Source organism: Tubulanus polymorphus, chromosome 3 (genome assembly GCF_964204645.1).
Source record: "Tubulanus polymorphus chromosome 3, tnTubPoly1.2, whole genome shotgun sequence".
NCBI lineage: Eukaryota > Metazoa > Nemertea > Palaeonemertea > Tubulaniformes > Tubulanidae > Tubulanus > Tubulanus polymorphus.
In genome coordinates, this window is record NC_134027.1 from 20519869 (window position 1) to 20537050 (window position 17182).

At 38.4% G+C, this 17182-nt stretch overlaps 1 protein-coding gene across 8 annotated transcripts in view; it reads left to right on the plus strand.

Annotated features, from left to right (window-relative positions):
* The window catches only part of LOC141902736 (piezo-type mechanosensitive ion channel component 1-like), a 107693-nt gene that overhangs the window by 48054 nt on the left and 42457 nt on the right, over window positions 1-17182 (plus strand). For 5 of the 8 annotated variants that reach the window (XM_074790591.1, XM_074790593.1, XM_074790594.1 and 2 more), the window contains 7 exons: window positions 6704-6866; window positions 8700-8744; window positions 11785-11924; window positions 12844-12989; window positions 13726-13878; window positions 14443-14528; window positions 15668-15712. In XM_074790591.1, the coding sequence (XP_074646692.1) occupies window positions 6704-6866; window positions 8700-8744; window positions 11785-11924; window positions 12844-12989; window positions 13726-13878; window positions 14443-14528; window positions 15668-15712 (778 nt within the window). Of the gene's footprint in view, window positions 1-6703; window positions 6867-8699; window positions 8745-11784; window positions 11925-12843; window positions 12990-13725; window positions 13879-14442; window positions 14529-15667; window positions 15713-16926; window positions 16963-17182 lie in introns of all 8 variants that reach the window. The other 3 variants (XM_074790592.1, XM_074790596.1, XM_074790598.1) reach the window with 3 other exon arrangements.

The following is a 17182-nucleotide window of genomic DNA, read 5'->3' on the forward strand; positions in this document are numbered from 1 at the left end:
AATTTAGGCACATAATTCCCGACCTCGTAGATAGTGAGTCATTAACATCGAGTAAGCTCTACATTAACCGAGATCTTATGCCTATGGAACAAAACGAGCTAAGAGAACTTCGGAATGAGTTGAAACGCAGAATGGCGGTAGCCAGAAAAATCTATGTATTTACAGGGGAAAAATCATCGAGTCATCAAACTTGCCCAGAAAACAAACTGATGACCATCAGCCCTTTCTCGCAAGCAGGAGGCCATAACCCTCCCGTTTCAGGCTACACTGCCACACTCTCTAGTGATAAAACTGTGGCAAAACCTTTAACTAAATTTTTCGCGAATATTGAAAGTGCCCTAAATAAGAAAGAAGAATTAATGGCCAGAACAACAATACTGAACCCAGATATAATAGGGCTGTGTGGAGTTTTTCCAAAAATGGGCATCATAGATGATGTCCAATAACAAATTAAATCCACTCTCAAATTAAATCCAAACCAGTACATATTTCCTGAAAAAGAAGCGGTTGCATCTCTTGTTGATCAAAAATTTGAAGACCACAAAAAAGAGATCACATCTTTAGTTTGGGACCAGGAAGAAAGGCGCAACCGGGAATTAAATCTAATTATCCACAACCTGCCCAAATCTTCTCAAAAAACCGTATAAATAATCTCATGGTAACCTGAACAACCTAAATCTGTCATTGTGAAGTTTCTGAGCACACCCATACCCGAAGGATCCATCAAAGACACTTTCAGGTTAGGTAAGATGCAGATCGACTAACCGCGTCCCCTAAAAGTAGTTTTTAGTGGTAAAAATTCAGGCGTGAGATCCTCATCCACTCGATCAAATTTAGGCACATAATTCCCGACCTCGTAGATAGTGAGTCATTAACATCGAGTAAGCTCTACATTAACCGAGATCTTATGCCTATGGAACAAAACGAGCTAAGAGAACTTCGGAATGAGTTGAAACGCAGAATGGCGGCAGCGAGAAAATCTATGTATTTACAGGGGAAAAATCATCGAGTCATCAAACTTGCCCAGAAAACAAACTGATGACCGTCAGCCCTTTCTCGCAAGCGGGAGGCCATAACCCTCCCGTTTCAGGCTACACTGCCACACTCTCTAGTGATAAAACTGTGGCAAAACCTTTAACTAAATTTTTCGCGAATATTGAAAGTGCCCTAAATAAGAAAGAAGAATTAATGGCCAGAACAACAATACTGAACCCAGATATAATAGGGCTGTGTGGAGTTTTTCCAAAAATGGGCATCATAGATGATGTCCAATAACAAATTAAATCCACTCTCAAATTAAATCCAAACCAGTACATATTTCCTGAAAAAGAAGCGGTTGCATCTCTTGTTGATCAAAAATTTGAAGACCACAAAAAAGAGATCACATCTTTAGTTTGGGACCAGGAAGAAAGGCGCAACCGGGAATTAAATCTAATTATCCACAACCTGCCCAAATCTTCTCACAAAAACCGTATAAATAATCTCATGGATGACCTGAACAACCTAAATCTGTCATTGTGAAGTTTCTGAGCACACCCATACCCGAAGGATCCATCAAAGACACTTTCAGGTTAGGTAAGATGCAGATCGACTAACCGCGTCCCCTAAAAGTAGTTTTTAGTGGTAAAAATTCAGGCGTGAGATCCTCATCCACTCGATCAAATTTAGGCACATAATTCCCGACCTCGTAGATAGTGAGTCATTAACATCGAGTAAGCTCTACATTAACCGAGATCTTATGCCTATGGAACAAAACGAGCTAAGAGAACTTCGGAATGAGTTGAAACGCAGAATGGCGGCAGCGAGAAAATCTATGTATTTACAGGGGAAAAATCATCGAGTCATCAAACTTGCCCAGAAAACAAACTGACGACCATCAGCCCTTTCTCGCAAGCGGGAGGCCATAACCCTCCCGTTTCAGGCTACACTGCCACACTCTCTAGTGATAAAACTGTGGCAAAACCTTTAACTAAATTTTTCGCGAATATTGAAAGTGCCCTAAATAAGAAAGAAGAATTAATGGCCAGAACAACAATACTGAACCCAGATATAATAGGGCTGTGTGGAGTTTTTCCAAAAATGGGCAGACCTTCAATGTAGACGCATTAGTACCATCGGATTAGCTAGCCATAGAACCTCCTGCTAATGGCCCCCTCATCGTCGCTCTCTTTACCAAGAACTACTTGAACCCCTTGCAAATTGTTCCGGCCGTTACAAGGCCCTTCCATGAATCAGTGTGGTGTGAACTCGACATTCCCGGCTCTAACAAAAAACTGCTATGTGGATGCTTATAACGCAGCCTGGGAGTTCCCCTCAGAACAATCATTAATTGAAGAATTGTCTATCATGTCGTCGCTTAAGCATGATAACTTTCTAGTCGTGGGAGACTTCAATTTGGGCAATATTAATTGGAGAACGTAATCAGCCCCTGACTCGGATGTATTAGCGTGCGACTTTCTTGACTAGGCCATTACGAACAATATAAAACAGCACGTTCAGGAACTGACATGCTTCAGAGGTTCAAACATCCCTAGCCTCCTAGACCTCGGTCTCACAAAAATCGAACCCTAAATAATCTCAACAGATAAAAAACCACCCCTTGGCAAAAGTGACCACTGTGTAATTGTAAATGAACTTTGTTGCTATGACTCGACCAACGAACCCTTGGAACTGTCACAGAAACCTGCTTTCAGGAAAGGGAACTATGACCAAATCAAGCAAAACCTTCAATCCATACCGAGGGATGACATACCAAACAACAAAGATATACAGGAATCATGGAACGCCTTCGAGAATATCCTACAGGCCCAAATTGACACCAACATCCCCCTCATTCAACATAAAGTCAATACAGGGAAAAAAGGGAGTAAGTGGTTAACCAAAGAATGTGGAATCTCAATAAATAAAAAACCAAAAATATAGAAGCGATCTTTACACTCTCGCAAACCAAACGACTTGGCAGATTATACTAGGGCAAGGAACAAGGCAACAATTAACTGGAGGAAGGCTAAAAGAAACTTTGAGATGTTGTTAGCAAAGGAAATAAAATCAGATCCCAAATCCTTTTTGAATTACGTGAGGGCTAGGACATCAAAACATGACAGTATTGTGAAGCTGGAACAGGGTGATGGAAAACCCTTAGTGTCTACGGAACATGAAAAGGCAATGGTCTTGAATAATACCTTTGCCTTGGTCTTAAGTGTGGAAAATCTAATAGATATGCCAATACTCGATAGAGACCCAATCACCAATGTGCTCTCTGACGTGATTATCTCCTATGACAGAGTAAAGAATCTCCTCTCCCACCTGGATGTATCCAAAGCTGCCGGTCCAGACGGACTACACCCGCTCTTCTTGTCAAAGCTAAAGAATGAACTCGCCCCCTATGTCTTATTTTCCAAAAGTCTATCAGTGAAATGGAATTCCCCACCCAGTGGAAACAGGCGAATGTTTGTCCCATTTTCAAAAAAGGTCAATGCCACGACCTAATTACCGTCCAATATCGCTTACTTCAATCGTCAGTAAGCTGCTTGAAAGAATTATAAGAGAATCAATTACGACCCACCTTAACATGAACAAGCTCCTATCTGAGTCTTAAGCCCGTTTTAGAGAAAAGCGATGGTGCCAAACACAGCAATTGAAGGCAATAGACGATTGGATGGAGCTCATTGATGGCGGAATTTACGTCAACGTGGCATATTTCGATTTTTCCAACGCATTTGACCGGGTTCCCCATGAAAGACTTCTATACAAGATTGCATCATACCAAATAAGTGGCAACATCCTTGGCTGGATAAGATACTTTCTAAGCAACCGCAAACAGAGTGTGATTATCAATGGTTCATCGTCAGACTGGAAAAATTGTCACCAGTGGTGTACCCCAAGGAAGTGTTCCCGGCCCTACCCTATTTCTAATGTATATCAACGACTTACCTGACAGCTTATGTTCCGACATGCTAATGTTTGCAGACGACTTGAGAGTGTACAGGGGAATTAAGAATACAAGGACTATGATATATTACAGGATGACATTAGCAAAACGATTACCGTATTTTCCGGCCAATAAGCCGATTTTCTAGCCTCAGATTTTTACCCAAAATATCGTGATCGGCTTATTGGGCGGATACGATCTGACATAAAAAATCACTTCCTGATCTATGCCACTCTAATGCTCTCAATGATCGTCAAAATCAAGAAAAGTGGTAGATATTTATTTGAGGTCATTATTTACTACCAATTATAATCTATTTTGAACTATTTTATTTTTACTTTGATTGTTCCATCACCGCACAGCGGCAATGGTATACATTTATATAACGCGCGAGTTCATCGTACTACCACGTGTCAGTTCATACATTAGTATATATGCAAATAGCAGTGAGCCGCGTACTGCGTGTATGGCTGTGTGTATAGTAATCAGCTGAGTGAGTCTATATATAGCACAGTCACTCGGCGATGATAGTATACACAGCACTCTCACACATCGGCGGGCGCTACTGTCAGCCTCTTAAATCGTCAATTAAGACGAACTAATTGACAAATCAGTGAATTAAAATCTCTGATGAAGGGCCTCGGCTTATTGGGCGAAGCTTTATGAAATCCATGTATTTTAGGCTAAAAAACTGCCCTCGGCTTATTGGCCGAGTCGGCTTATTGGCCGGAAAATACGGTAAATGGTCAGAGACATGGCTAATGCCTTTTAACAACTCAAAGTGCAAAACCCTACAGCTTGGAAACAAAAATGCCAAACACCAATATTACTTAACTACTAATTCTGGAAACCTTCCCTTATCACAGGCAGCATCCGAGAAGGAACTTGGTATTGTTATAGACGAGAAACTTAATTTTGACAGTCATATCCAAAACTGCGTAAACAAAGCCAGGTCTGTGACTGGACTCGTCAAAAGAACCTTTACGTTCTTCAACACCACCATCTTCATGTTCTTGTATAAATCACTAATTCGACTGCACGTTGAATATGCTTCAGTTGTATGGAACCCGGCAACCATTAAAAATATCAAATAACTTCAATCTGTACAAAGAAAGCTACCAAAATGGTCCCGGAACTCAATGACTTTTCGTACAATGAGCGCCTCAAAGTCCAATCCCTACCCACATTGGAATTTAGGAGATTACGTTACGTAATGATTCAAATGTATAAGCTTATCCATGGCAAAAGTCGAACAAGGAAACCAATGTACAAACTCAACGTTAACCGCTATAACACCCGTGGACATCCTTCCAAATTAACAAAGCCTCGCTGCAACAGACTCAACATCAGAATCAGCTCTTTCACAATTAGATATATTGACGAATGGAACAGGCTGCCTGCATGTATTGTTCTTTCACCTGACGGTGCCTGTTTCAAAAATGAACGTAGTTGGTTCTGGGAAAAACCATCCCCTTATATATGAGCCATCATATGGAAACTAAAGATTTCGACGAACCGTTATGCGTGTAAATAGTGCCGATCAGTGTAACGGACTGAATCATTTTATAACAGGGATGAAAACAGGAGGTATTGAAATCCACGGAAATTTTGAAACATTATGAATTTACCTTTACACTATATAACCTACTGGAAAACATTTAATAATTCACTGACGATATATTATTCCTAATTGAAAAGCGATCGCCGTATGGAACGCAGTGGCGCTAGCAGTCGGTACTGAGTCATCATTATGATAAGGCATGTGAACACAGTGGCGCTAGCAGTCGGTACTGATGCACAATATGTTAAGGCAAGCGAACACAGTGGCGCTAGCATTCGGTACTCGGGAATTCTTATTTCAACGCCGGCGCGGTCCATTGCTAATAGAATAACGATTCTCATAGTTTTCATGTTAGATTATTGATTTTTTACACACACAATCTGATCGTACATCGTAGCGATGTAAAAATAGAACGCTTTTATGGTTCGGTTTGGTAGGCCTATGTTATCGCTAGCGATGTCTGATTCGGAGAGAATGTCACACCACCCCCCCCCCCACCCCATTTCTCAACGGATTTGCACAGATCTCAAGAATGATAAAAATGGGCCCTTGTCCGCGGATCCGCGGAAGATTTTCATCCCTGTTTATAATATCGCGTGTGTAATGTACATTAACCTGTAAACATATTTTTCTATTATTATGCGCAGTCTCACAATAAATGATAAAAGTACGGATCTTGTACGAACATTTTGTGCTTTCGTGATCCAAGATAAAAGTTGGAGATTAAAGTTGGAGACATGCAGTGAGCAATGACCTGGCATCACCAGGGGTTAATCACCCGAACTAACTGGTGATGACTAGTGCTCTACAATGCTTATCAACGAGCTGAGCGCACTGTATGCATCGAAAAGGTTAAGGCGTTGTGAGACTCTGCCACATTCCTCCCTGTCGGGTATTTGAAGCTGTTTATACCACGTCCCTCCCATAACGACAATTGAACCTGATTACACCTTGTGACTGCCACGTTCTTGGGCCTCAACGGAATTAGAATGGGAAGGTTTGTCACTTATACATAAAGGACCCTGCCATACGTCATCCTCTCTCTTATAAAATAAGAAAATTTGTCTGTTAATGGTATCAGTATTTCTTACTTGTGCAAATAATCTAGGTCCCACTCTTTCTGAAAAACAGAGTATGCTAGTTTTACTATTTTACTTACATGCATCAATTAAGAAATTGAGAAGTTAACTTTTCATCATTGGGAATTTCAGATTGGTTTCACGTTGTTCATTTGGTTGAATCTACGACAGAACATGCAAGATAAACATAATAAACACGAATTAGCCGTACAACAGGCGGGTGTACCGTTATTAACAGTCGTCTCCGATGATCCACCTCCTGCCGGTGGGACAAAACGCTTCAGACGTAGTTTAAGTAAGTCTCGATACTTCATCCTGTATTGACAATAACGATAATTCTTAATCCTTCTTTTAAATTGGATTAACTTAGATCCAAATTAAACCAGGCGGACATGCGTACTTGAAATGTTTTTTTGAATTTAACGGTCAGAAGTCCAAATTTTTAAAATGGAAAATAAAATTCCCTGAGGCCTTTCATGTATGTGTGTTATTTTCTGATTTCCTGTGCCTTAAACTGGCAAATGTACGTCTTGTTACATAAATTAGCATGACTGTAGTGATGAATCAGAGGACCTTAGTAAGTTTAGAAGCGGTTAGAATGCATTGCAAAAGAAATTTCTGTGGAAGGGCCCCAGCTTGGAAACCTTTCTGTGGTAGGACCAATGTTTGCCACTTTCCGGTGCCCCTGTTCATGGGCAGGTCTTTTTGGAAATGCTGAAAGGTTGAATATTGGAACTAAGTTAATCTGCAATCGTTTGATAGAAATATTCAAGTAGAATAACTTAAAGCGAGAATCGTGTGTGAAATGAGTCGCGTTTGGCTTTATGTGTTTATAATGAAAAACTAATGCCTTGATGCGGTATTCTCCATTCTCTGCTGGCATTTGAGAGAAGTGGTATTTGGTAGGGGTGGTATATATCCCAAGGGCACCAGTGGTAATTTTTTGGTAAACTTGCAACACACTAGGGACTATATCTGGACGATTTGCTTCGGAAGCAAAAATATCTGCTACCACATCTTTTGGTGAGATGTGCGACAACTGGCAGTTTTTGTCGGTGGACAGATAGTCGCCGTTGACAGTTCACCCAATATCTAGCATACTTGGGGATGCAAATTGCCATCAGTCGCCAAGTATGCCTAGGTTGCTTCTAATCCCATAATGAATAGTCAATTAGCGCTGTGATAAAAATCACGGCAGTTCAGAAAAACGATCTCAAATAAACGATTAGAATACTCTAGAGGCGCAACTCTCAAAAAACCTTCTAGTGTGTGGGCAACAGATGGTGATTGTAGTTGATTAAAAAGCTGCCGTTGGTAAAAAATCTTTTTGTTAATGAATAAAAAGTGTGCTATGGGCTTATTACGGGGTATGGCTGGACCCCCAAAAAATTTGCTTATAACTTATGGAACGATCAGCCAACTCCTGTTCCCATCAACCCATTAATTTTTAATTTGAGGCAAAATTTAAGACAAAGGATTATTTTATTTTTGGTGCATAGAACATATTGATTCATGTTGAAGGGCAGCAAAAAATGACATAGAACTTACTGGGGACGGGTGGAAATGTGAAATGATACCTGTGGGCCAGCTCGTTAGAAATTCTTAGGGAGAATACTGCACCTTGATTGCCTTCTTTTAACAGTCATTTTGTGCCAAGAATGAAAATTAAGAGTTATTGAATTTTTGTCAAAATTGTTTCCATTGAGAAAATGTTGTCGAACCAACCCGGTGTATGTAATAGTGAGATATTTAGACTCCTTGAGATCCCCTCCCCCTGGTTAAGCTCGCCGTTCAGAATATTATGTTATCTTTCTCACCTTTGATGTACCAGGGTGTAAGGCTGCAGACATGAATCCATTTTCATAGTTCTGAGTTCAATTTGAAGAAAATCATTGCAAAGGGCTGATTTTAATGATGAATGTACTATAGCCAAGGATTTCTCAAAACTGTGGACCTGGGTCTTTGTTCCTCAGACTTAAGTCATGACTCTGGAGTCAGATCCCAGTCCTTTTTATGTGTAAATTCCAGTGTCGAAGAAAGTACAGAGGAATTTTTAAGCTATTGTTGAGCATTGTATACTAATCATGTCAATATATTTACCTCGCATGTCATATGTCATATTTACCAGGTGAAGAAACAAGATCAGTTGATAATCCTAAACTTGTAAAAATAGGTAAAAAACTGTACGGTACATTTATCGATCTCTGACCACCACAAAATCAATACAGCGGGCTTTTTCCTTCTTTACTGCATCTTACTGTCATATATGAAATATCTAATATGATAATGATTATAACAAACTTAAAACCCACAGCGAAGGCCTAGCGCACACTGCATGAAATAAACATGAAACATGATACAGAAACAAAATCGGTGTACGTTGCTCCATACAAGAGACCTTTCGGCGGAATACAGTTTATGGTCACATGTGAAAAGTATCAGCTATAGCAGATGAACTACGGACTAAATTACGAAAGGCATTGACTCAAAATCTGTATTTTGTTTCGATATTTTTCTTGTTGTGTGCGCAATGCTTAAAGTGAATTTACTAATGTACGATAACTTACAGTTAAATGCATCCCTGAAACCTCAACACAAGTCAATTCATGATTCCTCAAGAGATTGATTTTGGCGTTTTACGCGGAACCAATTAAGCAATAGAGGAAAAGCAATTTTTTATATATTTTATCTGATTTAGGCCAAAAAAGATGCCTTGTTTCTCATCATACTTTCGTTTTTCACCATGACGAGGGCGGATGGTTTTTATTTTTATGTACTTCTCTAAAAAAAGGTAGAAATAAAAAGAACTGTTTGAATTCGTTTTGGAGATGCGGGAGGTGTCTTTTATTTTTATTACAACAATAAAAATATCCCTCTGACATATTCTCTTCAGATCCAGGAGGTAGTTTTTTAATTTTTAGCACCCGATTTGCATGAAAAATGAAAGAGAAATCGCTTCGAAATGAGAATCACGCCAGAAATCAAACCTACGGTAACCGACTCCGACCTTGATATGGGTCACCAGTGGTGCCGATGATATTTAAACGATCAACTTTTCTCGATATGTTCATAGAGAAATAAAATGATAAAAAAATGACAATATGCTCATTATATCAATGCGGGCGGGCGGATTTTAGTTTTTTTAAATAAAAAACACATTTATTTTCGAGCTATGATGCAGGAGGGCGGACTTTATTTTTATCGCTAATTTGCCGATGATTTTTCCGATGCGGGCGGGATTTCAAAATCATGAGAAACAAGGCATCTTTTTTTGGCCTTAAATTGATTTTCTAAGAATTGCGTCTTTAATTCATGAGATTTAATATACATTTATAGTAAATTCACTTTAATATTGCTGTAAGATACACCATTCTTTCTAACATATGAACAATGAATATTTCACCCTTCTTTGGTTCCATGTTTTATGTGGGGCTGGTTAAAATCATCATAATGTTTGGTTAATCACATGTGGTTGGTGTTTGATATTTAGGAAAATCACTATCAGTACTTGAAATAATTTTTGGGGTGAATGCATTTCTGGGGTCGATTTATAACGTATTGCCCTGGGGAAGGGTTTCAATTGACGATCACTTGATTTGTTTATTGAATGGTTTAGAAACAATCAATTTTTCTTGATTTGATTTTGTTTAAGTCACTGATGCATGGATTATTGTCATTTTCATGGTCCATCCCTTCCTTAGGGTATAAATTTTTGTAAATTTTACCCAAAATTTCATAGACATACAATGACTGGGGCTGGTTTATAGACTATGTATCAAACCAGTTATTTCTTTTGGCACAAATCTGACACAGTTTGAGTCTAGAGTTTAAATTTGACTGCAAATGTTTCGAAATTGACTAAGTTCTGGCTAACTGGGCCTAATTGTAAGTTCCTAACAGTATGTCTATGGTCCCTCATCAATCTCTCATCCCTTGTAGTGCCCTGCACTAATTGTCAATTGTAACTTTTAGTTAATACATTTTTTTACCTGAAATCATACTGTAGAAAACTGCAGTGACTTTCGCTAAGCAAAAGCTTATGCCATAACTGTCAGTACTATGGGGTAAATTTCTCAGTGGGGCTGAAATATGCAAGTATTTCCACATGTACCACTTTTGGACTTAAAGTCGCAATCACATGAGCATTTTTGACGGGTAAAATTTGGCCTGTGCCCTGAGCGCAGATTCTCTAATCAAGCATGGGCCAAATTTGACTCAGGGACTGATCTGGGCCATTTGACCTGAGTTAAATCATGTGTGTGGCTGAGGTCACTGGGCCTAGCAGACTTGTAATGCCATCTTGCTCACACTAACAAGGTTTGTCTACCAAGTAAACCTGACATATAACTCAATAATGTAAATCGTTGAAAAAAAAACATAAAAACCACATTTTTTCGAACAGATTCTAATGCATTGATGGTCACATTATATTTTTGTTTCTATCAAAATTTGCATGAGAAAATCTTCGGGCATGAATTGCATAAATGTATTTGTTCATCATCTATAAGATGTCAGTATAACATTATTTTTGTAACAGGTTTGATGTCAGTTGATTTGTCTTTGGTAAATTGCATGAATTCGTTGTGGTGTGTTGATTGCTGTCACGGTCACCATTCTCTCTTGTACGCACTAAAACCCTACTCCATTCCTGAATTTAAATGTCCATGTAAAAGTCCATTCTCTCTTGGCAGGTATTTGAACTTAAGGGCTTCAAGATTCTTTCATGGCATGAAGCCCTACCTGATGACCCTGAGTGCGCATTTTGGCAATGATGTCACTATAAGCCAATCAGAAATAATGTTTTTGTTAGCCTGGGCTGTTCTATTAATAGTTATCCATGAATTTACCTCGGCAATTATACAAAGAGCAATCTGATTGGCACCACACTATTTCATGCGGCTTAGGTATTATAAGCACAATAGGGCTAATCAAGCAGACTCAGTCTTGATGCCATCCCGTTCAAATCTCAGCTGAGGGAGGATGATGGATTCAATCTTGCTCGGTTTTAGACTAGTTTTAACTTTAACCCAATTGATAGGCAATGGCATGCACCCGATGACTAACAGTCAGTTTTATGTAGTCAAAATCAGTTAATTTTCAATCAACAGGAATTTCAAATCTAACTTTAAATCAACGTTAAGAAATATTGATCATTGCTTATTGAAAATGAGAACACGCTTATAATGCTATTATTTTTCTCATTTTTACAACAGGAGCGATTGGTTGGGAAATGTTAACTAAATATTGGATATTTGTTTGCGTCGCAATGTTTTTGATGATGTCACTTCAAGATGTTGTCGCTTACCGAATCATTTATATGGGATTCTTCCTGTATTTCTGCATCACTTTCCAGGTTTGTATGATGTAGATTTTTGATGGGCGCTCTATGGAGATGAAATTCCTCTACCATGTTCAATCTCAGTGGCTGGTTAATATAGACCAATTCTAACCTTAACCCCATGGGTTTTTTCAACTACTCGCCATTAATCTAGACCATAAAATTAACCCCTTGGATCAAATTAAAACCCATCAATGAAACTGGCCCCAGGGGTATTTGTTGTGATCTAGTCATGTTTTTAGTCAAATTGAATAGTTTCCTAAACTTGTTCACAGTTAGTATCAATATGTTTTTTGTTCAAATCGAGTTCATAGATGGTTTAAATCATAGTTACATACAATGCATCACCCCTTTACTTGTCTTCAAAATCAATAATAGGGTAAGGTCCTGCTTTGGTTTTCACACATATCTTATTGGGCTAGGTCAAGATGTAAGACAAACACATACATAGAAAATCCTATGATAAATCCAATCAAAAAGATGAAATTTTCTGTTAGATTTGAATATATTTTTCAGCAGCATTTCGACAATTATCCAATAGCCATTATCAGGCTTACTGAAGCTGTTGCTGAGAAATATATTCACATCTTACAGAATATTTTGTCTTTTCCATTGGATTTATAGTAGGATTTTCAACATTTTTGCAATACCATTTCAATTTGGCTAACTCTGAGAATACCAAATCATGAAATTCAACGACATCTAAGGGTGATTTGGTATACTTACACTTGTACTTGGTTTTCATGTCTTCTAGAAATGAGTCCATTGTAGAAACTTGGCTTCAGGTTCTTTTTTCGATCCACTCGATAATTCCCCAAAAAGCTAAAAAACGATATGCGATGAGATCTATGAAATAAGGAAAGGGGCAAGGCTAGAAAGTTCATCAAAATTTAATCTGTTACCTTAGATTTGTAACTCTTATTCTGAATTTTAGGTGTACTATCGTTGGTGGCGCTTTCAGTTATTAGTTTTCTGGTGGTTAGTGATCATATTCTCGATGATCGTTCTGTGTATGATATACACATACCAGTTTACCGACTTCCAGAATTACTGGCACAATACAGGCATGTCTAATGAATCGTAAGTCATATTTTGAATTTCTTGGTCTTTTAGATGATTTGAGAGAACTCAGCAAATTCAATTGTTATGTACTTTTCATATTAGCCAACTTAATTGAGCCAACTTAATTCATCTATTCTCCGATCTCGCCCTGCACTTCATTGGTTGGGCTGAGGTGACAAATGTGACTAAATGGAATATGATTTACGGTTGAAAATGAACTAGTTCAATCTCTTGATTTAAGGCTATTGCACACAAGCCAAAAATTGCATCATAAGCGAAGCGTGCTGCATCTAATTCGGCTTGTATGTGGGTGTTTTTTTCAGCGTATTTTCCTGTTCGCCGAATATCTATCATGTTTGATAATTTTTGCATCACTTTGCGCATCGCAAAATGTGTACATGATAGGCCTATTCTCTTTTGTGTGGGCTGCTTAACCCTTTCAGTACTGACTAATTAATACCCTAAAGTGCTGGAGATGATTTGAAAATTTTGAAAAATTCCACCCTAGTGTGTTGGATAACGGGATTACCACTATAGTGCATCTACACCGCAGGGCGGTGTATCGTTAGTTACTAATATTTCACTATTTTTGACAGGTGCTGCCATCTTTCAATAGAGATAAAAACTAATTACATCAATACACCGTAGTGCAGTGTACTAGGGAAAATCAATCACTGATTTATACACCGCACTGTGGTGTAGGTGCACTGAAAGGGTTAATGGCGGATAACAGAAATCAGTATTTGTTTTGTAGAATTCGTGATATCGGATTAGAAAAGTACGACACCGGTGCCTTATTCCAGAAACTACTCGCTCCAACCGCTTTTATAATCATTGTTATTTTACAAGTCAACTATTTCCATCAGTCGTTCATGAAAATCAGCTCGCTGAAATACCGACCGGGAGGGTAAGTCAATTTTGCAGGACAAGGTCCAAATTTAAATGTTTAGATTAAGGGAGCAAATTTCAATAGTTGTGTCCATTAGAAAAACTCTAATTCGTCCTTAACCCCCCCCCCCGCCCCACCCTGCAATTAGACACATGCCAAAGTTGGAACTGTTGATATTCTAAGAAGAGACCGCAGATAAAGATAAGACATTCTCACAAGTGTATTTTGATCACAACTTTTAATTGAAGATAGAATAGAAAAATTACATGTGAAAAACCAATTAAACTCTAATGGACTCAATAAGCAAATACGTAGGTCTGATAGGCCTAGTAGGTCTCCAAAAATTTCTCGTAAGAGTGCATGGTTTCTCGAACAAACAAGCCTAAAATTGCGTTCAAAATTGATTGAAAACTTAGGACTTTGTTATTTACAAATACATTTTGTTGTGGAAAATCGAGTGTTAGTCATGCTATCTGGTGGTGTGGTGGTACTTCATTGTCCAATAAATGATAAAGCCTGCAGCTGGCAATGGACAATAAGCCTGGTAATTGTACTCAAAGTATTTTGTTTTATGATTGCTAGTGAGAATTCTGATGGAAATGGGGAAGGATTGGAAGGAAGGGACCGCACGTCTAGTGCCCTTACGGAATCTACAAGAGCTGATACAAGTAAGTTGATCATCCATTTCCCTGGAATATGGGGTTCTAGATATCATTCTGGACCAATATTTCACAAAAACGTGTGACTATTAAAATGATTTGATTTCCATCAATTCAGTTTACGTAAATCGATTAAGGAATTAGTCCTTTTTGTACTGAAACCAGGCCTCTGGGCCTATCCATTTATTCAGTTAATCCTTTCAACTGTGGCTGATATCTATATGATGTCAATCATGGCTGATAAAACTGTTTAAGGAGTAGCCATATTGAGTTTGACTGGATGTCGGACTGAACGTAAGTGCCAGTTGACTTTGGTCAGACAAGGAACATGTCTCTAAGGAGTTTTAGAAATTATGAAGGTTAATTGATTTCATTAATGTTTTTAGAAAATTGTTAACTTTTATTTCAGTAACGGTAAACACCAACTTATTTGTACCAAACAATAGGAGCTCTGGGTCAGATTTTAACTCACAACTGTGGAAGTGGAACCTTGAGCCAGCTCCACAGTTGACAGTTAACTCTGACTCAATCAAGTTTTGTGTCAACTCATTTGCACTAATTCAATCCAAGTACAATAATTCTTAAACTAAGAATCCGAATGTTGTATAGTTTTGAGCTTATAGTTTAGCTGATCGAAATACCTATATACAGTAAATCCTACTTACCGTTAATCTGGATCAGTTTGATCGAATGAACATTATTTATCGTCTACCTATACATATATGTATGTATAATGTGATGTTTTATGCAGATTTCTCTTGAATGGATTAATTTCATTGGTCTTATGCAGCCTGGACAACCCCTTCTGACATCCTATACATCACCACTATTCTGTCAGTTATTCATCCTCTTCTGCTTGTGTTTGGTACCTCACCTGGGATATTCTTTATTGAAAATGAACTTCAAACAACTGACATTTAACATTTTATTAACACACACACACAAACACCACTTTAAAAAAAAAAGATCATTAAGACTTCAGATTTTACATGTATGGTGTATGTCTGATGGCTGAAAGGAGGTGGTGATTCAGGCTGCATATTTATACCAACATCAAATGATCCGGATTTAAGCAGGCTTTAGTGTGCATTATTTGAACACTTTTGAATTGATCACTGCAATTTGTGTTTGAATGGTTTTAATTTCAGCGATAAGTTGGAAATCTTCATTAAGCAGTCTCGTTCGCATGAGGGGTAAAATCATAATAGACTTCATATACGTATAGCCCCCATATATATTAAAGAAGCTACTGTAATTCTGCTCAAATGAGATCTTAAAGCCTTAATGTATCTGGACCCAGTTTCTGTTATTGCACCAGATAAGATACGATTCAGTATCATTTGGTTAGTCCATTCTCCCTTGCGGGGATTTAGACCTGATTGCACTTGTATGGCTTAACCTTAGTTTGAAATCTGGTTGGTTCTTGGCCATCTGGGTCTAATTCTTGCAAAGGGAAGTGTGGCAGTCTCATGATGCCATCAGGTTCAATACCTTGTGAGGGAGGAATGTGACAGTCCTCTTTATACCATCCGGCTGAAATTCTGCTGGTTCAATACCCTCTTAAGAAATTTTTGGCCTGGAATTTAGCCTTTGCTGAATGATTGAGCTCCACGTATTGTGAATGTCAAATCCGATTGAATTCGTTTACTAACCTTGGTGCAAAATAATTCGGTCATTTGGTAGTCAAAATTGGTTCCAGCTAAATCTCAATCAACAACCAAGAACTGGATCCAGATGTTTTTCGGTTAAATCATTTTGATTAGTAGCGCACAAAATATGTTAATCTTTCTTTAATGAAAAACCTATGATTATAGAATTGCATTTATACTTTTGTATGATAAATGTTGTATAGAGCTCGGTTGACGAATAGGCAATCTTACCCCGAGTATTTTTACCCCCAATCAAACCCAGATTTGTGACGTCTGAGTATGATATATTACATTCTGTTGTCAACACTTTCACCCCTTGGGAACTGCTGACAAATAAAACAATGACAAGTTTAGGGCACACCATCTGCTACTCTCTAGTATGAAATTTACCCGTACCATATAGATGGCAAGTGTATTAAGTAATAGTACAAAATGTAATGTGTGCAACAACCTAGATTAGACTTTACCATATAGATGGCGATGCTGTCTATATTGTTGCATAGTTGTTCAACTGGATCATCTGCAACGTACTAGTTATTAAACATTTCCGCATAGATGGTGGCACTGTCGAGTCTTCATCCTACACCTCCCAGAATAGGGTACTGATGGGTTAAAGCAGGTAATTGCTCAAGAGTAATGCAGGTTGACCCTGGAGTTAGGTAGCATTGCCTATGTACCTATGCGCAGAGCTCATATGAATGAATAATTTTGGGACATTTTAGAATTTTTACGTGTTGTAAACTGATTGAAATTTGCAGATCATCGATTAAGAACCAATAGTGTTATATCAACCGGTAAGATACCTACAATCGTAATCTGATGAGCTGGTAAAATATCTAACCTCACACCCTGACACTTCGGCTTGCACTACAGAGGAGGCAATTCAATAGTTGTGAAAACAAGTAATTTGATTTCATTTTAGCTAGAAGTGCGTTGTTTCATTTTGGTCAGTCGACTCTAATTTCTAGTGGAATTTATCTCGCGTTCCCGTTACTGTGACTCGGTTCCGCATAT